This window comes from Eumetopias jubatus, unplaced genomic scaffold, assembly GCF_037043125.1.
Source record: "Eumetopias jubatus isolate StellerSeaLion01/CBP00866 unplaced genomic scaffold, mEumJub1_p1.0 scaffold_13, whole genome shotgun sequence".
Lineage (NCBI taxonomy): Eukaryota > Metazoa > Chordata > Mammalia > Carnivora > Otariidae > Eumetopias > Eumetopias jubatus.
In genome coordinates, this window is record NW_028274819.1 from 5185527 (window position 1) to 5206760 (window position 21234).

The following is a 21234-nucleotide window of genomic DNA, read 5'->3' on the forward strand; positions in this document are numbered from 1 at the left end:
CCGGCTGCAGCCAACCCCTGGCCCCGCCTGGGGAATGTTTTAGAGCCTTGAAGTAGGAGGCAGCTTCTGCTAAGTCGCCCCCCCCCCAGGGCCACTCCACTGCCAGGCATGGGCCTGGGGGTCTGGTGGGCGCCGGGGGGACTGGCAGTGAGACGGGGATAGGAGCAGAGTCAGTGCCTCTGGAAGCAGAATGTCAGGCAAAGAAGGCAAAAGGTGCAGCAAGGGATCCAGGGTCCGAGCCCACACTCGGGGTCTGTGGGGCCCGGGAGTCTCCGGAGTGAAATGGGCAGGGGGGGCGCAGGGCCAGGAGCCAGGCACCGGGGGCTGCCTCTGCTCAGGGAGGTAGGCACTGCCCTACTCTGGATGTGCCTGGATTTCACGTTCCACCTGTGACACACAGATCCTGGGAGCACCCTTGGAGGAACCCTCCCTCTGGGCCTGGGGGTGGGGGTGGGGACAGACCCCATCCTCTCTCAAGGAGCTCCTAGGCTGGGGAAGGAGGCAGCATGTGGACAGACTAGGACCAGCCAGGTGTCACCAGGGCTGTGATGGGGACGGCTGGGGAGTCGGGAGAGGAAAAGGGGGAGCTGCTTGGGAGGCAAAGCCGGAGCTGAGTCTTTGGTTTATGGTTGTAAAAGAGACACTTACTATTTTCTGCTTCTGAAAGTATTGCAGTCTCACTGTGGAACCTCTGGAAGCTAGAGAAAGACGCTAGCAAGTCACTTAAAGAAGCACAGGGTACACACACTGGTGCAGGGCTCACCGCTGGTGGGGCGAGCAGCTGTGGGCCACATGGACTGGGACCCAAGCCACCATACAGCAGCCCCCCCGAGGAGGGTAAATCAGGTCCCCTCCCCCAGCACCGGGGGTAATAATCAGACCAGCTGGGTTTCCTGTCTAGCCTATGCTCCCTGGTGTGCCCACCGCCCACGGACTGAGCCCCAGTGCCCTGTGTGAAAGCTCTGCCTAGCTGTGCCTCGTTTCTCAAAACCTGGCTACATGCCAGCCCCAGCCCCTCTGTCCAGAACCCCGGCCCTCCAAGAGCCTGCCCCTGCCCCTCTCCCGCCGCAGCTGGAGCCTGCTGGTGGGGTCCTCACTGACCTCGAAGAGCCTGTGACCCACCGATCCGTTTGTGAATTGTTTTCAGTGTCATTGTTCCTCCATGTTTAGACCGCGAGGTCCGGGGGCGACTGGCCAAGTTGGCCATGTCACCTACATGGCCCAGGCCCAGCTGAAGCCTGCCCTGGTAAACAACCAGATCAGCAAGCCCTGGGTCTTTGCTCACCTGCAGTGGGCAGGCAAGGAGGCACCTTGGATGAGAAGCAGGAACCAGCTGGCCAGCTCCATCCCCTCTGGGCACGCCCCCGCCCAGCTCTGCTTTCCCTTTTATTGGGCAAGAGTGGGGCTGGGCCTGGGGATCTGGCCGTGGAAAAGCTGAGTCTGAGGTTGTCCCCAGACACTACCAGTGTGTGCACACTGAGGACACACCTCACCTGGGAAAGGTATGACTGAGCTGGGGCCAGGGTCTTGGGATGGACATCAGGACACCTGGGTGCCATAACTCATCCCAGACTCTTCCATTCTGGGCCTTATTCAGGGCTGAGGCCTTTGGCCCTAGAGAGGTACTAGGGAGCCACGGACAAAGTTAGAGCAGGGCTGATAGGACCGGGAGCTGTTTGAACCCCAGGCAGGGAGAGCTGGATGAAGGAGGGTGATGCTGGCCTTCCAGGCAGAGCTTCAGGGCAGTGCTCCAGGTGCTCCGGGTCAACTCTGGGGCTGAGGATGGGTGGTGCCAGTGGCCCACTCAGGCCTCCTCCTCCAGGAAGTGCTCAGAAGGAAATGGGAGGGACCCATGTGTTGGAGGGGTGCAGGGCCAGCTGTCCCCCGGCACTCTGGGGTTACACTCTGGGTTTACACGCGAGTCCTTGTAGCAGTGTCCGTGAGCCCATAGCGGTACAGCCAGGGGCGCGGGGGAGAATGCCCATGAAGGTGGAGAGCCCCGGCCCACGCTGCCCTCCCCCTGCAGGATGGACCCCTTCGCGGACACCCTGCGGCGGCTGCGGGAGGCCTTCGGCTCAGGGCGGACGAGGCCAGCTGAGTTCCGGGCGGAGCAGCTCAAGGGCCTGGGCCGCTTCCTGCGGGACAACAAGCAGCTTCTGCAGGAGGCGCTGTGGCAGGACCTGCACAAGGTGGGCGGAGCTGAGGGGGCTGGGGAGGCGGGGGGTGGGGCGGGGCTGGGGGCGGGCGGCGGGTGGAGGGCGGGTTGGGGGGGCTGGGGAGGCGGGGCTGGGGGGGACACGCGGAATGGGGGCCACAGCTTCCTCCCTGAGGGGGGCACTAAGCACCCGGCAAACCCCAGCCCCTGGGGGTGCCCCTAATTCATTCCTGTTTATTTCACAGACCCTTCCCTGGCATGCAGTGTGTGCCAGCCTTAACCCATCCAAACCTGTGAGGCACGGCCCCCATGTTACTGAGGGGGAAACTGAGGTGCATGGGGGTTAAGACACTTGCCCGAGGTCCCGCAGCTAGGAAGTGGCAGAGCGGGAGCCGGAGCCCAGGTCACCTGTCCTGGGGCCCTCCGCACTGCTCACTGTGCTGTTCCCAGGGGCCTGGCTGTGCTGCCTCTGGAGGCTGTCTCCATAACCCCGGGGCTGGGACTCTTGGGGATCCCAAGCACTAGATCCCCTCCCTGCCAGGGCCCAGGCCTGACCCCTGAATTCTCTCTCCGCTGCAGTCAGTCTTTGAGGCAGAGCTGTCCGAGCTCATCATATGCCAGAACGAGGTTGACCTGGCGCTCAAGAACCTACACACTTGGATGAAGGATGAGCCCGTGGCCAAGAGCCTGGTGAGCGGCTGCCGGGGGCGGGGGCAGGGCCCAGCAGCAGCTCCAGCCCAGGCCTCTTCACCACCTCCGACCCACCGCCAGTCTCTGACTTCCTTGGGACCCATTTCCTCATGAGGACTCCAGTCCTCCCCTCGAGGACCCTGGGGGGCAGCTTTGGGGTGATTCCCCCGCCACGCCTTACCACGCGTCCTGCACTACAGTTGGTGAAGCTGGACTCGATCTTCGTCCGGAAGGAGCCCTTGGGCCTCGTGCTCATCATCGCCCCCTGGAACTACCCTGTGTACCTGACCCTGGTGCCGCTAGTGGGTGCCCTTGCTGCAGGTGAGGAGAGAGTTCTGAGTCCCATGCCCAATAGCCCTTCCCAAAGGGGGCCCCCAGAGTTCCGGTTATGTGGTACCCCCAGTCTCTGGCACGTTCCTTGCATCTCTGCCCTGGGTGTGTGTGGGGGCACTGGCATCTCCCCCATGACATCCCCATCTGTCCCTGCAGGGAACTGCGTGGTGCTGAAGCCATCAGAATTAAGTAAGGGCACAGAGAAGGTCCTGGCTGAGGTCCTGCCCCAATACTTGGACCAGGTGAGGATGGCCCCACCCCATGAGCCCCCAGTGTCCCCCACCCCCCACCCCTGTCAGCTGGGGAGGGCCAGCTGTTCCCTGGGCCTGCAGTGTCCCTTGAACCACCTGCCCCGCCTTGCAGAGCTGCTTTGCCGTGGTCCTGGGAGGGCCCCAGGAAACCCAGCAGCTGCTGGAGCACAAGTTCGACTATGTCTTCTTCACTGGTGAGAGTCGCTTCAACCAGGGTGTGTGTTGGGGGGGGGAAAGGCTGTGGAGAGAGGAGCTGGTGACCAGCAGTGGTGAGCATCCCAGATGGCAGTCAGCCCCTGGGCCTTAGAGGGTGGAATGCTGGGGCAGCAGGGCCTGGGACAGATCCCGGCAGACAACGTACAATGGGCCAGAAGAGGTGGTGCCTGGACCATCCCACCAGGGCTGGTTGAACATGGGCAGTCAACTCCCATACCCCAGGGAACCCCCGAGTGGGCAGGATCGTCATGGCTGCCGCCGCCAAGCACCTGACACCCGTCACGCTGGAGCTGGGGGGCAAGAACCCCTGCTACGTGGACGACGACTGCGACCCCCAGACCGTGGCCAACCGCGTGGCCTGGTTCCGCTACTTCAACAGCGGCCAGACCTGCGTGGCCCCCGACTACGTCCTGTGCAGCCCGGACACGCAGGAGCGGCTGCTGCCCGCCCTGCAGAGGGCCATCGCCCGCTTCTACGGCGAGGACCCCCGGAGCTCCCCGAGCCTGGGCCGCATCATCAGCGAGAAGCACTTCCGGCGGCTCCGGGGCCTGCTGGGCTGCGGCCGCGTGGTCATCGGCGGCCAGAGCGACGAGAGCGACCGCTACATCGGTGAGTCCGCCCTGCCGCCACCGTGGCCGCCCTGCCAAGGCCCTTCCGGGACGCGGGGCCCGCCTGGGCCGCGAGCCTGGGCCCCGCCCCCTCGGCGCCCCGCCCCCGCCCCCTCGGCGCCCCGCCCCGAGGCTCCCTGAGCTGGACCACCGAGCCCAGCCTGGGCCCCTGCCTCCCTGACCTCCGCTCCACCTCGGCCCCCGCCGGGGCTGGAGAGCCCCTCACCGGCCTTCCCGGGGGCTGCGGGGATGCTCCCTTCCCCAGAAGGCCCCTGAGCCCTGCCCGTGCCCCCCCTCCCCTGCCCGGCCCCAGGGCTGAGCCGTCCCCTGTGCCCGCAGCCCCCACGGTGCTGGTGGACGTGCAGGAGACCGAGCCGGTGATGCAGGAGGAGATCTTCGGCCCCATCCTGCCCATCGTGAACGTGAGGAGCCTGGACGAGGCCATCGACTTCATCAACCGTCGGGAGAAGCCCCTGGCCCTGTATGCCTTCTCCAACAGCAATCAGGTGGGGGTGCTCCGGCAGGGCTGGGACAAGAGAGGGGCTGAAAAAGGTGCAGACCTGTGACCTTCCCTTTGACAGCCCACGGTGGGAGGGTTAGGGCAACATCATCCAGACAGCGGTTCCCTGAACAAGGACTCCTGCCAGAGGGGGCTTGGGCAAGGCCAAAAGACTGTCAGATATGTGGCCGTGGCAGCTTCCACCAAGAGAAAAGGTGCCTTTTTCTACCCAGAGAGCCCGGTCTTCCTAAACCAAGCAAAGGCCCTGTATGGGCAAGCAGATGCCCCGGAGGGGGGAGGGGGCAGAGCCAAGCCAGGACCCGACAGGCAGAGCCAGGCTGGCCACGGTGGGGCCTGTGCCCTGCTGGTGCTGTCTCCCCTTCCTGCCACGGGCTCCCCTCTGTGTGGAAAGTGCTCACAGGGGAGACATCTCAGTAGAGGATGGGAACAGGGGAGGCTGCTCTGCTCCCCATGGAATGGTTGGGGACCCAAGTTCTCTTTACTGATGACCAGCCCACCACCGGGCCTCTCCCACCTCCCCCCAGGTAGTGACCCAGATGCTGGATCGGACCAGCAGCGGCATTTTTGGAGGCAACCAGGGCTTCATTCACCTGATTCTGCCGTCCCTGCCGCTGGGGGGAGTCGGTGAGCCCTGCCCTCCTCCACTCTCCAGCCCCCACCCCCGGGGTTGGTACTGCCATCCTGGAAGGGCCCAGTTTTGCCTTCACCCTCTGTTCTACCTTGATCCAGGCCCTGGGCCTCTAAAGGCCTCAGTTTACCTATCTGCAAAATGGCTTTTAGAGTGGCTTGGCTTTCCCTGAGCACCGCGCCAGCTGTGGGCTCCCGCCTGGGCAGTGAGCTACTGCGAAGGCTGGCTGGGCTGCCTGCCTCAGGCCCTCACCTCCGTGCCCATGCAGGTAACAGTGGCATGGGAAGATACCGTGGCAAGTTCTCCTTCGACACCTTCTCCCACCACCGTGCCAGTCTGCTCTCTCCCTCCGGCCTGGAGAAGCTCAATGAATTCTACTACCCGCCCTACACTGACAGCAGGCAGCAGCTGATAGGCTGGGCCTTGGGCTCCCACAGCTGCACCCTTCTCTGAGCTCGCCCTGCACCTGCAGCGTCCTAACGCCACCACCCCTTTGTCCTGCTACTGCCCAGGTGTTCAGTGGTCCCTGAAAGGTGGGGGTCCTGTCCGGGAGTGCAAAGATCCTGCTCTTGGGGCTTTGTCTCAACAGCTCCTGGCTGGGCAGGACCTCTGGGCTGCTGGTCCCGCCACTTTCAGGGCCAAAGTCCCCTCTGCAGCCCCCTGACAGACTCACTGACCCGACCCTCTGTTTGGATATGTCTGATGTTGGAGCTCTTGTGGTTAGAAAGGACCCCTTGTGGGGCGCCTGGGTGGCTCAGTTCGTTAAGTGACTGCCTTCGGCTCACTCAGGTCATGATCCTGGAGTCCCGGGATCGAGTCCCGCATCGGGCTCCCTGCTCAGCGGGGAGTCTGCTTCTCCCTCTGAACCTCTTCCCTCTCATGCTCTCTACCTCTCATTCTCTCTCTCTCAGATAAATAAATAAAATCTTAAAAAAAAAAAAGAAAGGACCCCTTGTATCAGATCTATAATTAGGTTCCCAGAATACAGTGCCATGTCTTTTCTTTTTTTAATAGCAAGGGAGGGGATGGGGAGCCTGGGTGGGGAGGCAGCCCATGGGTGGGGGGCTGCTGGGGAGGGACCTAAGGTCGGGCTTGGGCCAAAACTGTAGTGCTGCCTGTGGCCACCGCCAACTCCAACTCCCTGACCTGGGCTGCTGTCAGGAGGACCCCCAAAATACAGAGCGATTTCTAGCAGCTCCATTCACACCTGGTTTGGGGAGCTGGGTTTGTCTGATCTGAAGTGATCTGATCTTGAGCCTGGATCTGGCTAATGGCTGATGTCACCCTAACGGGTGTCACTGGCAAGGACTCTGATGCCGTGGGTGGGTGGAATCAATAGGAGAGAGTGCAAAGTTTGATTAGTCATGTCTGCTATGGGCACAGGACGGGTCGTGCACACTGTGGACACGTCTTTTATCCTGCCGTGGGCTCCCAGAAGGAGGTCGTGGTGGGCAGAGTCTAAATCTAGCCACTTCACCTGACATATGGGGAAACTGAGGTCTAGAGACAGCACAGGGCTGAACTGAGTTTATACAGGAAAACAGAGCAGAGCTGAATGATGGGGGCTTTTCTGAGAAATAGGGAGGAGGAGGGATCAGTTAACAGATCTAGTCCACTACTCTTTCCCTAGTCCTCATTCTGAGAGCCCACTTCCAACCTCCCCTGCTCTTACTTCACGGAGAGCCTTGGGAAGACTCGGTTTGTGGCCTGAGATTGAGGAAAGAGGGGCAGTATGATGGTCCTGCTTCCCTGGGAACTGTGGGGGATGGTTGTCTCCAAAAGGGCACGGGGTGCACTCGAAGGACGTAGATAATAGGGACTTGCTGAGAGGCGCGAACACAGGATGCTCCATCTGGGTAATGGCACAGGCGCCTCCTTATAAGGCAGTACTAACGTCTAAGGCCATTTTTTTTCGGAGGACAGCTCTTCTCAGCGGAGACCTGTCAGCGTTCAGGAAGGACAGGCTCTGTTGATTATCACAAGGCTTGCTGATTGAATTTGGTAGAGGTTTCTACGTGTGCTACAATTCCTCTAAGTCAATGAAGGGGACAGAGACAGAGGCCAGCTGATCAGACTAGTGGAAAACAGAATGTGCACGGGCCCGGAGGAGAGGGAGGTTGGCAGCTTTAGAAACTCGACCCAGTTGTGCATTCCATACATGCTGGCTGCGGAAGGCAGCACAGTCGGGCGTGGGAGATGGACCGGGGGCGGCTATGCCAGACGGGGACCCCCACCTTCTCCCCTGTCTCGGTGGTGTGCGTTCCAATCCAGGTGTAGTGCGTTTCCGTGGGTCCGGCTTGCAGCAGGACAAGGGGATCCTGGGGGAGACTGAGTGGGTCCCCTTCACCCAGGGTGTGAACTAACTCACCCATTCCGACGGGGGCGTCCCACTCTAAACCCCAGCAGATAATTCCTCTCCCAGGCGCGATGGGGCTGGGTGCTCTCAGCAGCAGGGCACGTCGATCTTCGGTGAGAGTCGGGGTGATGGCTGTCCCCCATTGCTTCCCTAGCTCCGCCGTGTTGGGGGCCTCACTGGGGGTCCCCAGTCTGGCATATGGGGCGATACGCCCTACTGGTAGGTTATTTCAGTGCATCAAGACCTGGGACAGTACTTTAGTTCACCCAGCCAAGGTGGTTTCACCTGTTAATAATTTAATTTGCTGCTTTCAGGGGAGCCGCTGCCCCCCACTTTGGGCCGGAGGCACATCCACACCTTTGGGAGGCGCTGGGCAGTGCCCTCCGCCCCAGACACGCTGCTGACACAGTGTTAGTGCGTCGGCCGATTAAGGCCGGTGCCAAGTGCCAGCCCGGAGCCCCTTCTCTGCAAACCTGGTGTTCCCACTTCCAGTCCTTTGCAGAAAAGGACCCCTGTGCCTTAGCGGTCCTGTGAATGAGTAATTACAAGGCAGTGAGGTTAGGGTCTAAGGAGATGCCGCCCAGAACCCAAGCACCCATCATCATCCTTATTATCAGGTATCATTGTTAACTTTTATTGAGGTGTAACACTCAATAAAATTGAGGGGCACCTGGGTGGCTCAGTCTGTTGAGCCTTTGCCTTTGGCTCAGGTCATGATCCCAGGGTCCTGGGATCGAAACCCGTGTCTGGCTCTCTGCTCAGTGGGGAGCCTGCTTCTCCCTTCCCTCTGTCTGTTGCTCCCCCTGCTTGTGCTCTCTCTCTCTCTCTCTCTCTCTCTCTCTCTGTGTCAAATGAATAAATAAATCTTAAGAAACTACCAATTTCTTTAAATTTTTAAAAAATTAAAAAAAAATTGAATTTGCAGCTTTAATACTCAACTTTCCCCTTTCTACCAACCCTGCTGCTTGCGGGTTGGAGGGGGGATGGGACCTCCATTCGGTATCACACTTTATCGCCTGGTCTGGCAAACCATGACCTTTGACATGTGGCCCCCACTGACCGTCTAGTCAATGAAGCCATCTCCACATGGTGGTCAGTTTCTCTAGTTCCCTGGTCTGCATGGCAACGAGCGACAGCTTGGGTTAAGCCACACGCAGTGTCCACACAAACCAAGGCATATATAGAGGGAGGGGGCTGACAGAATCAATCAGCCAGTTGCTCAGTGGCTGGGAACTCTGGTGGATGGCCCCAGATTTCTGGCAATTGTCTTGGGCGTTGTTTAGAGCACACAGGACCTACTGTTACTGCAGTAACCACGTCACTGTACCTAAGGGCAAGCAGGCATCCTTGGCAGAATGCCATCCTGCTGGGGCACTGTGGTGGCCACTCTTCCTGTTGGAAGGAATTGGCCCGATCCACTCCAGAGTCAGTCGCTAGGGCTTGGCTGCGAGCTGGAGCATCAGCTTCTGGATTGCGAAGGCTTGTGCCTTATGCACCGAGGCAGGAAAACCAGAGAGACTGCCTCAGGCTCTTGCAGGTGAACCCAAATGTCGTTCCACAGATCCTGTCCCCACAAAGCCTCATTCCTGATCCTCCCCTCAGCTTCCCATTGTCGGAGCCGTAAGGTTAATCCCTTTCGAACAACTCGCTGTCAGTGCGAAGGGTGAAAGGCCATGGCTCATGTGTAATCACTGGCCGGACTGCTTTGAGCTCAGCCTGCCGGCCGCTGTGCCCGGCGGCCGTGCGGGGCTCTACCTGGAGGAGCACCGTGTACACAGGCAGGAACCAGGTGCTCTCCGGGGGCGCTGGGTTTCCTCCCTCTTCCAAAGCTGGGACCCAAACCCTCAGGGCATTGTCCCTTTCTGTGCACCCTGCCACAGTGCCTGGCTCATACCTTCCAGAGGCAGAGACACATCTAACTCAGACAGCAGCCCTGCCTGGGAGATGCCCAGAGCTTTAATCTGCTTTACTAGTAGTTTTGCCTTCTCAAGGTCGGCTTGCTGCACTGGTCCCCAGTCCCACAGGTGCCTTTTCTTTACCAGGTGACATAAGGGACAGAGGCACTATGCCAGGTGGGTATTAAAAGCCATCCCAAACCCCCAAATCCCTACAAAGCCTTGCACCCCCTTCACATGCATAGGGGCTGGATAGGCTTGCCCCTTCTCAATTACAGCTTTGGGGACAACCTGAGTCTTATCAGTCAAAACCCAAAACCTTACAGCAGTGCCTGGGGTTTGGGTTTTCTGTAGGTTTAGCCCCATCCTCTCCTTTGTGGATGTTCCCGCAAAGCCTGCAGGGTGTCCTGCAGCAGAGGCAAATCTTCCCTTGCTAACATTATATCATTAACGGAAAGGGCCCATTTCACTGATGTGGGGAAGGAGGGCAGGGACAGGTCCCCGGCGGCCACCCCACAACAGATCGTGGGGTTAGGCAGGTAGCCTTGGGGGAGCGCTTGAAAGTTTCATCATGCTCCCTCCCACATGATCTTAGTTATCAGAAACCTCTACTTGCCAGTCTTTTCCAAGAATCTCCTGGAAGACGAAGTACTTTTGCAGGAATACAAATGAGAGTTCAGTATAATGCACCTGCCAGAGGAGCCTCTCCAGCAGTCTGTATTTTATTTTATTTTAAAAGATTTTATTTGTTTATTTGAGAGAGGGGAAGGGCGGTGCGGGGGGGGGGGGGGAGCCTGGCACAGGGCTCGATCCCAGGACCCTGAGATCATGACCTGAGCCGAAAGCAGACGCTTCACTGACTGAGCCACCCAGGCGCCCTCCAGTAGTCTGTATTTTAAAAACCTACTTTCCTCCTTGCCTTCGGTCTCTGTGGCTGATGTTTTGGTTCTCTCCTGGGGTGTTCACATTTCAAGCCTGGCCGTTTTCCCAGCACACAGGGGACAGAGAAGGAATGCCAAGTTTTCTCCTAGGATTTTTGGGGCCACTGGGGTCATTTAAAAATTTTCTTGATGTGAGGGCTCAGACAAGCGGCACAACATTCTCCTCCTCATCTTCCTCCCTTTTGCAGAGATTCCACCTCTTAGCATCCCAGGCAGGCCGTCACGGGCCGGGTCTTCCCCTGGGGCAGCCTGCACCCTCCCAGCTCTGCAAACAGCATGCTGAGCTCCGCCCCCCACCCCAGCTCGTCTACTGGCCTAAGGCTCGCTGAGCAGGGGATGCCGCAGGTCCTTCTCCAACCTCAGCAAGTCCCACTTCCCCACTGGACCTGCAGGCTCTGGCCCCGGCCCCGGACTTACAAACCTTACAAACGAGACGTGTCTTGGGTAGCAGCAAGACGGGTGGGTACCCCCGCTGCCCGCCAAATCTTCAAAGTTTATAGAGAAAGAGGCCTTAACCGGGCACAGTCAAGAAGACCGTGCTGGTTTTCAACATCACGCCATCGTCCATCTCACAGCTATGTCCTCGGGGCAGCCTCTGGGAGCGGGAAAGGCAGGCCGAACCCACATTTCAAGGATGGGGGGACGGGGGCGGTGAGGAGCCTCGGAGTGCCCGGGGCCGGTGCATGGCTCAGCCCGCAATCCCATTTTCCCATGACCTTCCCCAATAATGGATGGATGAGGTGATGGGCAGTTGGGTGGCAGATGGGTGAACTGATGAGTGGGTAGGTGGCCCAGGTAGAAGGGCCTGGGTCTAAGAGATGCCTTCCCTCCCCACCCTTGCCCCAGGAAGTCATTTCCTCAAAATAAGCCCTGGACTGAGAAGGGAGCCCGAGGGATCGAGAAGCATCAGCGGGTCTCCGGGCCACAGTCCGGGCAGTGGGGCCGCCGAGCAGAGAACAGAAGAACCTGCTCGTTGAAGACTCTCAGGGGATTTTGCTGCCCTCACCACACCAATCTCATCCCCTTTGCCCTCTCGGCCATCGGTTGTTGGGGTTCAGATCGGGCACAAAGCCTCCAAGGGAAATGTGGCTCTGGGGGGCCGCTCTGGGGCGAGAGCAGCCCCAGAATGAGACTCTCGCTCGCCTCTAACTGGTGGAGCAGGGTCGCATGACTGCCTCCTGTCTGCCAAGAGTCTGCCTCCCACCTTCCACTTCTAACCTGGGGAGGTGGGTCCGAGAGAGGCCACAAGCGCCCCCTATTCGCTCCACCCTTCCCAGGCCCCCCGTGTTCCTCTCTCGGGCATGGCTGCGCAGGCCCAGGCCAGAGACAGTGCCATCCAGACATGGAAAAAGTTTCGTCCTGCTGCTTATGACCCAGCAACGCAGAGCTGTTCAGAGAGCCCGGGACTTGTCCAGGCCTCAGCTCAACTGTTCCCTCTGCCCAGGGCGCCCTTCCTCTACCTCAGCCCCACTGCCAGCTCCACTTGGGGTCTGCATCTCCCACCCTCTTGCAGCCGCTCCTCCACCTAGAGGGCCGGGTCCACATCGCTCCGGGCCACAGCGGTACCGGGTGCCCTGGGGCCTGTCCCTCGACTTCTCGGGGTCTACGTTCCTTTCTCTTCTACAACGGGGTCCCCACTTCCCTCTTAGAATTGGCGTGAGGGTTAAATGGGACCCCCACTCTGGGGCACAGTGGAACCCAGACTCCCGGGAGCTGCGCCAGAGTCCTGTTGCGCCGAGGCTGAGCTGTGGTCCCAGGAGTAAGAGTACCCAAAACACTGAGCCATCCTTGGCCTCCGTCTCGTTCGCATCCGCTCGATGACCTCTCTTGGGGGCACGTGTTCTGGGCCCCTCGGAGGTCAGTACCCCTACCTTAGAAATACCCGCCAAGGCTCGGATCGGGGCAGGCTGGCTTTGGCCTCCCATGAATCTGTTAGAGACAACGTGGTGTTTTCCCCTCCCGAGGCACAGGTGGCACCACATGATCTCGTTAAAGGTCAGCTGTCAGGTGCACACGAGCCCTTTGCGGGCACTACGGTGTCCTCCTGGGCCCGCCCTCGCTGTGTGAAATCCGCGGACTAAGGTCCAGACCTCGCGGAAAGTAACCGCACGGCAGGACCATCGTCCGCTCGACGGCCCGTCAGGGAGTCACCCTGAGCAAACCGTGTGGGGTGGCCGGCTTCGCTTTCTGGCCTCAAAGTGCCTTCTCAGTTTGGGGGACACTTTACTGCTCCTCCCCCCGCCTCCAGCACCTGGGTCCCTTCAGGCTCAGGGGGCAAAGTCAGGCCTCGGGGCTGGATCCGCGGTGGTAACAGGTCAGTCCAGAGTAGGTCGTTGAGAGAAGCCACACCGCGTCGTTCTCCCCCCGACAGGTTCTGACTCCTCTCTGGGCCTCTCTTTCCCCAGCTGTAGTGAAGAAGTGGGACCTGTTACCGCTCCCAGCGCCCCTGCCTTTGGCCAGGCCGAGGTCTGCGGTGCCCGTGCGGTGCCCGTGCGTTTGCCCAGCTCGCGACTGCCTCTTCATTCCCTCGCTCCTCCTAGGCCGGGAGAGAGCCTCACTCCCGTTCCACGGGCAGGAGCCAAGGCCCAGAGAAGGCACTGGATCTCCCCAAGTCACACAGCTCGTCAGGGATGGGTGTCAGAGCCAACCAGGGCCGGGGGCCCCCCCTCTGGCTCCTGGGGCTCAGAGGTGTGACCCAGCGCTGGCTGCAGGCTCCGGGGGAGCTGCAGAGACTCAGCGTCTGCACCATGCCCGTGCTGGCCACCCGGCGGCCCAAGCGGCCCGCCGCCACTACAAGGGCCGTGACCTCAACCTTCACCAGCACCTTCCTCACCTGGAGCGTCCTCGCTGCTGGGCGGCCCTGCCCAGGACTGAAGTCCGCGCCTCAGACCGGCCCCGTCAGCCACCAGCAGGCCACATCCTCTGCCCGAGATGCCCATTCTTCCCTTTCCGGTTCAGAAAAATCCAGACTGATGGCACCTTTTCCAGGAAGCCCGCTCTGACCTCAGCTGGTCAGGGGCTCCTGAGTTCCCCAGACCCAAGGTTCACCTCCGATCAGCCCCACAGGCTGTGTTTGCCTGTCTTGTACCCCCACCACCGTTCACACCTTCCTCTGGTAGGTATTCGCTGAGCCCCACCTCTGAGCCAGGCTTTGTCCAGCTCAGGTGAAAAAATGGGGAATAAGACAGAAGTGTTGTCCCCAGCCTGCTGGGGGAGATAGAGGAAGAACCCAGCAACCACAACCCAGGAGGCTAAATGTAGGGGTGGGGACAACATGAAGCATCTAACGTGGCCACGGGTAGCCAGGGAAGGCTTCTTGGAGGAGGTGGCATCTCAGCCAAGCCCCAAAGGGTGAGTAGAAGTTAACTAGGTAAAGAGAGGAGAGGAGATTCCAGGAAAGGGCCCAGCATGTGCGAAGGCCTTGAAGTGCGGCTGGAGTGAAAGCTGATGGGGCAGGCGGGCAGGCAGGTAGGGCTGGGCTGAGGGTTTGGACTTGATGGGGCCAGTGGGGAGCCAGCGAGGGCCCTAAGCAGGGTAGGAACGGCCCTGGTAGAAGAGCCCTTGAGCTGCTCTGTCTCTCCTGCAGGGTCTTGGGGACGTCACTCCTGCGCGCAGCATGAGGCTGCCCTCTCATTAAACCCCTGTTCCCTAACTGAGACTGTGAAAGGGTTGATACCCCCTTCCTGTTCCTGCAGTGCCAGGGCCAACGTGGCCGATCCATACCAGGTGACAGGGGCTGGAGAGCTGAACCAGCTGCTGCGGCCCAAGGCTTCAGGCCAGCCTTCAACTTTGTCTTTGACCTGCACAACACCATGGCCAACACGGGCACCTGTCTTATCACGGAAGCCGCTCACAACATCTCTGTCAAGCACCTGGGCTACCACCTACAGGTGGCCCTGCCCCCCAGAAGGCAGAGGGAGGGAGGGTGGGGAAGGGGTCATTTGAAATGGTGCCACTGCCTCTTGGATCCCCTTCTCTGGGCGTCAGTCCCTGGGGGGCCTGCCACCTGCAAGTCCACCAGGCTCTCTGGTCCCTTCCTTCCCTGCTTTCTGTCAGAGGGTGGAGAAGGCTGGGCTGGGGTGGGTGGTGCCCTGTGCGCCCTCCATGCTCTCCCCATGCCTCCCAGGTAGGCGTGGGGCTCTGCCCCACCCCTTCCAACCCCAGCAGGTTTACTTACACCCTGGCCTCCATGGCCAAGGACAGAATGAGTGGGTTGTGACCTCAGGAAAAACGGATGAGGGGGCGGGGCCTAGAAGGGTGGGGCCGGGGCCTGGGGCCCTCTGGGGGCGCCAGCCTGACCCCTCCCCTCCCAGTCCCCAGTCCTGGAGCTGGGACCCCAGCCTCAGGGCGTGCTGCGGGCAGACCTATTCACCAGGATGAGGACCCTGTGGCCAAAGTCCTGGACTTTATCGAACTCTTCAGCCAGGCTGAGAGCTGTGGGGACTTGGGGCAAACTGAGGCCCAGAGAGGCGAGGGCCTGGCCCAGGGGCCATGGAGCCAGGTTCACGGGTGGGCTGGGAACCAGGCCTGCGTGGCCCCCACGGCCCACTCTGCCCTGGGCCTGGAGCCAGGGACAGGCTCACACACCCAGCCTTTGGCACAGGTACGGCCTTTCCTGCTTGGGAGCTGGAAGCCAATAGAACCGTGGGCAGCGTGGACTTCCCACGTGCACTGAGGCTGGGGACCCAGCAGGCACCGTGCATCCTCAGCTGCCAGTGTGTGTGTTATGGTGGGGAGACTCCTGGGTCACAGCTTTGTTATCAGGGGAGACTGAGACCCAGAGGGAGGGACCTCAGGTGCCTCCCACAGAGTCATCAGGACCTGAGAATCAGGATCAGACAGGAGGCTGCCCCCCACACCCTGCCCCTACTGCCTCCCTGGAACCCCACAAGCAGGCCTGGCACTGAGGGTCACGGAGATCTGCACAGCACCTGCAAAGGGCAGGAGGGGGCCCCTCAGCAGCCTGGACAAGCCTCCCCCGGCCGCAGACGGAGGAGGGCAGGGATCTGGGGCAGCCACTGCCCAATTCACCTGCCTGGAGGCACAAATATGGAACCCTCTCTTTGTTTTCCAGTTAATTCCTCGAGCATCCCTCTGCACGTTAGGGAACCCAGCAAATCCTTCTTTCTGCAGGCCTCCTCTTCCTGAATGTTACAGGAATCCTGCTTCTACATCTGGCAGGGAGGAGATGGAGAAGAACGGGCAGCCCACCAGCTACCGCTCTGCCTGCTGCCACGTGGGGTCGCTGTCGAACAAGGTGCATACCCTCCATGGCCTGTGTGTCCCGCAGTGTCCCCGCGGCGGGGCTGCCCACGCCGGGTGCCCAGTCCTAGCCTCCTTAATAACTGTTCCCCAAGACTCCCAACTGGCCTTGGGGTACGGGAGAGGCCTCAGAGGGGGCCACATGCTCTGTTGGCTCCAGCCCTCCCGCGTCCACCGCAGCGATCTGCTCCTGAGCCCCGTGAGCCGCCACAGCCCCCTCCTTCTAAGATGAGTTCTTGTGGGCCACGGGGTCCTCTCCTGCCGGCGGAACACAAGTGGGGACCCCCGAGTATGAGAGATGAGCAAATGTAATACTGAGCTTCTGCAAAGATGGTTTTCTGTCCCAGGGCCCTCCACCTCCTTCCTCCATCAGCCCTGTCCGTCCCCGCGGGGACAGCAGGGTGGGCTCCGGCTCCCCGCCCCCCGCAGCAGAACACCCCCCACCCCCGCCATGGGAATGGCCAAGCCTAGGAGTGACCCAGCAGACAGACCTGCCACGTGCTGAGGGCACCGCAGAGCACTGGCCCAAAAGAAAAAGAAATATTGGAAAGGCTTTGACATTTCAAAAATTGTTTAAAGAACCAAAGTAACACTTGTAGGAAAAATCAGAACTTGGTTGGATTTTTTTGCTCTTCTTACAGCTTGTGTTTTATCTTGAGGTGTTCTCTGACTTGTAACAACATTGTGGTGGAGGGGGCACCATCTTTCTAGGGTTTAGGGCTGGGGCCCACTTCCTTACAGATGCTAAGCCATAACAGTTATTTTGAGTGATTTACACAATTATTTCTTTATTTTTATTTTTTATTTATTTATTTGAGAGAGAGAGAGCATGAGCGGGAGGGGCAGAGGGAGAGGGAGAGAGAGAGAGACTCAGGCAGACTCCATGCTGAGCGCAGGGCCCGACGTGGGGCTCGATCTCACGACCCTGAGGTCGTGACCTGAGCAGAAAACCAAGAGTTAGTCACTCAACTGATGGCCCCACCCAGGCGCCCCTGACTTCTTCCCTAATTTAAAAATTTGGTAAACTTTTGTATTATTATTATTATTTTTTTTACCAAGAGTAACCAAATTCCAGTTTATTATTAGGGTTACCCACAAGCCATGCACTGGCTTCTCTTGATTTCTAGGAAAAGATGTAGACACCACAGCTTAAAGTTTTGTCTTAGGACTTTCTCCAAATTGTCCTCACATCTTCATCCACAACCCAGCCTGCTTCCTCTATCTTCTTGCATCCAAAACTATATAAACATTTTTTTAAAGCTCCTTTGCATATTCAATGACTTCTATAAAATTGCAGGCCTTTTTCTTATGAACTTCTACAAAGCCAAAATTTTCCCTTCATGTACTTAACTACATATTCTAATGTACACACTGGACTTTCTGATTATTCCTGTAAATTTTTGTCTTTTAGCCTCTTAATTAGAATTTGGAATCCTAACTCTCTAGGTCAATATAGTAGGTTATAGGTACCTGAAAATTTCAAAAGTATTTCTCATGGGTCTTTATCCAAGTTGTTGAAGAAGATGTTGAATGAGAGAAGGTCCAGGACTTCTGTGATCTCTCTCCAGGTTAAAACCAATATTATCAGTACTTGGGTTTAACTTTTGAATCCACAATAAATAAATTCACTCAACTATTTTGCAGGGAAGAGATTGTTGTTTAGTAAATAGAGCAATGGCCTGAGATTCCTATGAACGTGATTCTGAAACAAACTTCGCCACTGACTTTGTCAAGTTAACTAACTTCTCTTGAACTTATTTGGAAAATGAGAGGGCTCCATTTCCAAAATTCAAGTATTCCATCATCCGGTTCATATTTCCCCACAAAAAGAGATAATAGTGTACTATCTCTTTAAGTACCCATTTTCTGTCTCAAGAGACAGGGCAATAACATTTCTCTTTGGCCTAATTCAGCAGAAGTAAGTCCTACAACATGCTCAAGAACAGAGTCTAATTTCAATTCAGTCCACAAACATCTGTTAAGTGCATACTATGTCAAACATTATACAAAAGGGCCTCTAAAATAAATCACCAACAATAAAAAACAAAGTCAACTAGAAATAAATCCCGCATTGCCAGACTTTGGATCTGGGCCGCACTGTGGAAGCATGTCTCAGCCTCCTTTCCACGGACACTAGCCATTGCAGTTCCCACAGCATCAGTGTCTATGCATTTCATTAAAGGACTATGTCTTGTCCCTGAATTCTCTGAGATATTCTCTCATTCTTTTTTTTCTTTAAATTTTTTATTGTTATGTTAATCACCATACATTACATCATTAGTTTTTGATGTAATGTTCCATGATTCATTGTTTGTGCATAACACCCAGTGCTCCACACAGAACGTGCCCTCCTCAATACCCACCACCAGGCTAACCCATCCCCCCACCCCCTTCCCCTCTAGAACCCTCAGTTTGTTTCTCAGAGTCCATCGTCTCTCATGGTTCGTCTCCCCCTCCGATTTCCCCCTTCATTCTTCCCCTCCTGCTATCTTCTTTTTTTTTTTTCTTAACATATATTGCATTATTTGTTTCAGAAGTACAGATCTGTGATTCAACAGTCTTGCACAATTCACAGCACTCACCATAGCACATACCCTCCCCAATGTCTATCACCCAGCCACCCCATCCCTCCCAACCCCCAACACTCCAAGTAAACTTTTATATTATATTTACTGTGTGTCAGACACAGTTTTAAGCACTACTAATGGTTTAATTTAAACCTCAGGATGATAGGAGAAGATACTGTAGTTCCTATTTTACCGTCGAGGAAGCTGAGGACCAGAGAGGTTAAGTGACTTGCTCAAGGTCACACAGCTTGCAAGGATTTGAACTCAGGCTTACTATCTGTGCCTTAACCATTAGGCTACACTTCCACAGTGACAACTGTCTTTCTAAGGCGACTTGTGTCTCCATTTCTAAACACAGGGTCTAGGGTAGAGGTCGGCCCCAGCAACCTTGGCCCTTGGCTCTCTTCCCATGACTGAGACTTCCAGCTACTGTCGCCCAGTATGGCCATCTTCCAGATGTTCAGTGATGAGGATGTGCTCTATGAGGGGGAGTCCGCTGTGTACCCCGTGTTCATCACGAGGCCACCTACTATGAGAGGGGCATTGCCTCCCTCCAGACTAAGAAGCTCACATTCTCTGTGCCTGCCCTTACCCCCACCCTAGGTCCCTAACCCACGCCAGGCCTGCCCAGGCTCAGCCCTCCCACCTGAACAGTGGGTCCTGAGCCACAATCCGGAGCCCAGGACCCCTCTTTGCCACTTGCTGTATACCCTGTTCCTTGCCATGCCCCATACTTCCGTGCCTCAGTTTCCCATCTATAAAATGGAAGATGTCCAGGGGTTAATGGCTTTTGTCCTCTGTCCTGCATGGTCTCTCTGTGATCTCAGGATCTGGGGCAGGTCTGGCCCAGCATGGTCTTGGACATGCTGTGTGTCCCGGAGACAGCAGTGGCTGTCTCTGTACCCACGCTTGTCCATCAGTGCCCAGGGGGAAGATCCCACTTGGAGAAAAACTGTCCTGGAGAAAACAGAGGGGTCCCCCCAACCTGCCTTCACTCCCAGGGCCCGGGAGTCAGTCTGAGAGAGCAGAAGCTTGTGTCCATGTGCACGTGGGTGTGGGTGACCACGGGTGTGCCTGCCCAGGTGCTGTGTGTGTGTGTCAATGCACACACCTGTGTTTCCAAGACCAAAGTACCTTGGGCCGTCCTTCTGGGGGGATCTATATGGGGCTGGGCACAGCCCTGATGTGCGTTTCCAATGTGTAATGTGCCCAGTGACCATGGGGGCTCAGGGGGAGTCGGGCTGGGGAAGGGGGAGAGCTCAACAAGGCTTTCTGCACCCAGGACTGACCGCCCAGGTGCAGAGACAAGGGAAAAGGTGCCTTGGCTTGGGGTAGGGGAAGTCCTACCAGGGAGGCTGGATGGAACTCCTCAGTACCCCAGGAAGGAGCGGGCACAAGGTCTGCTGCTGGGGTCCCCTCAGTCCTGACCCAGGCACTCTGCAGGGGGTCCTTGCAGGCCAGACTGGACACAGCCTGACAGCTTCCACACCCACCTAAGCCTGACAAGGTGCCTGGGGGGCCCGGCGCTCCGTCCACGGGCGGCGTCACTCCCTGGCCCCTCTGCACCCTTGCCTGGCCCATCCATCTCCCCGCGGCCACAGCTGCCACGCGGCCTCCTGCTATTGAGCAGCAAGATGAGAAGGTGTGAAGGATATGGGGGCACCAGGGACGGGCTGGCAGGCAAGATGGATGAGGGGGCAGGGGGGCCAGCAGGCGCCTCGGGCAGGAAGGGCAGGCCAGCCGGGGAGGAGGCTGTGCAGAGAGGTGCACCTGTGTGCATAGTGTATGTGCAAGAGAGCTGTGTGTGCATGCACGCAGGAGCCTGTGCACGTGTGCACAGGGCATTGGGCCTTGAGTTCGTCTGTGTGCGTGTGGGTTGGCGTGTCAGTGTGCTCACACACGTGTGGAGGGGGTGTTTTCCATCACACAGACCAAAGCTGAGTGCAAGTACACACACACACACACACACACACACACACATCAGTAGCCAGCAGAACCCCGGGCCGGCCCACTCCTGGGAGTCTAGGCTGATGGGGAGCCACCAGGGTTGGTGGGAATCTCCCAAGCCCCTCCATCATCTCTCCCCTCCGGCCACACCCCACTGCGTGGCCCCTGAGAGCCGTTGGGACCTTCACAAGCACAGAGAAGCCCCCTATCTTGCCCCAGTGCAAACAGCAAAGCTGGGCATGGGTCTAGGCCAGGGATCCACCCGCCTCTCCCAGCTCAGCTGGCAGGAACCTGGGGTATAGGAGACCGAAGCAGGCGGCATCCCTAAGCTGAAGGGAAGAGAGGTCGGCCCCCTGGTATGGGGCTCTGGGAGGAGCTGGGATGTCCTACTTGGAGAGAAGCAGCCCCTCCAACCCTCGGTCCCTCCATGGCCACTCTCAGGTATGGGCCTCTGCCCACCCCACATCCCCAGTAGAGGAGGTGTGTTGGAGGAGGGGGGTCTCACCTGCCTTGGGGACCCCAGCACAGCCTGAGGTGCTCTCACCTAGCACTGGCCTGGGGGCTCAAATACCCCCTTCCAGAACGGGCTAGCTTGGAGTCCAGCCCGATAACCCTCCCTGGGCTGTATGGCAGGGATGAAATGGCCAAACAGCACTGTCAAGTGATAGCAACCAATTTGGGGGTGCCCCACCCCCCTGTGCCTTCCTGACTGGCGATCTGTGTGTCCCTGAATGGCCGGCCTGGACAGGAGGGGCAGCCTGGACAAAGTGCCTGGTCAGGCTGGGGAGAGCAGACAGACCAGTGACCTCTGACCTGGGCCAGGCTCCCACCCTGTGGGGACTATGCAGGCCCTGTCAATCAGGAT

The 21234-nt window shown here is 58.3% G+C and overlaps 2 protein-coding genes across 3 annotated transcripts; both read left to right on the forward strand.

The window, feature by feature from the left end:
* Positions 1 to 1427: 1427 nt before the first annotated feature.
* Positions 1428 to 6268, forward strand: ALDH3B2 (aldehyde dehydrogenase 3 family member B2). 2 transcript variants are annotated; one of them, XM_028118198.2, is made up of 10 exons: positions 1428 to 1502; positions 2027 to 2189; positions 2735 to 2845; positions 3046 to 3166; positions 3335 to 3420; positions 3542 to 3623; positions 3868 to 4254; positions 4593 to 4759; positions 5298 to 5397; positions 5670 to 6268. In XM_028118198.2, the coding sequence occupies exons 2-10, from the start codon at positions 2028 to 2030 to the stop codon at positions 5852 to 5854; spliced, it is 1401 nt and encodes a 466-aa protein (XP_027973999.1). In that variant the 5' UTR covers positions 1428 to 1502; position 2027; the 3' UTR covers positions 5855 to 6268. The 2 variants fall into 2 exon arrangements, with proteins under 2 accessions (XP_027973999.1, XP_027974000.1); XM_028118199.2 differs by lacking the exon at positions 5298 to 5397 and having other exon boundaries at positions 5670 to 6266.
* A 6955-nt stretch (positions 6269 to 13223) lies between these two features.
* ACY3 (aminoacylase 3) lies at positions 13224 to 19072 on the forward strand. The gene is given in 10 exon segments (XM_028117965.1): positions 13224 to 13468; positions 14289 to 14371; positions 14374 to 14483; positions 14907 to 14976; positions 14979 to 15029; positions 15185 to 15261; positions 15264 to 15308; positions 18788 to 18794; positions 18841 to 18936; positions 18939 to 19072. Coding segments are annotated over 10 exon segments (918 nt in total).
* Positions 19073 to 21234: the final 2162 nt, after the last annotated feature.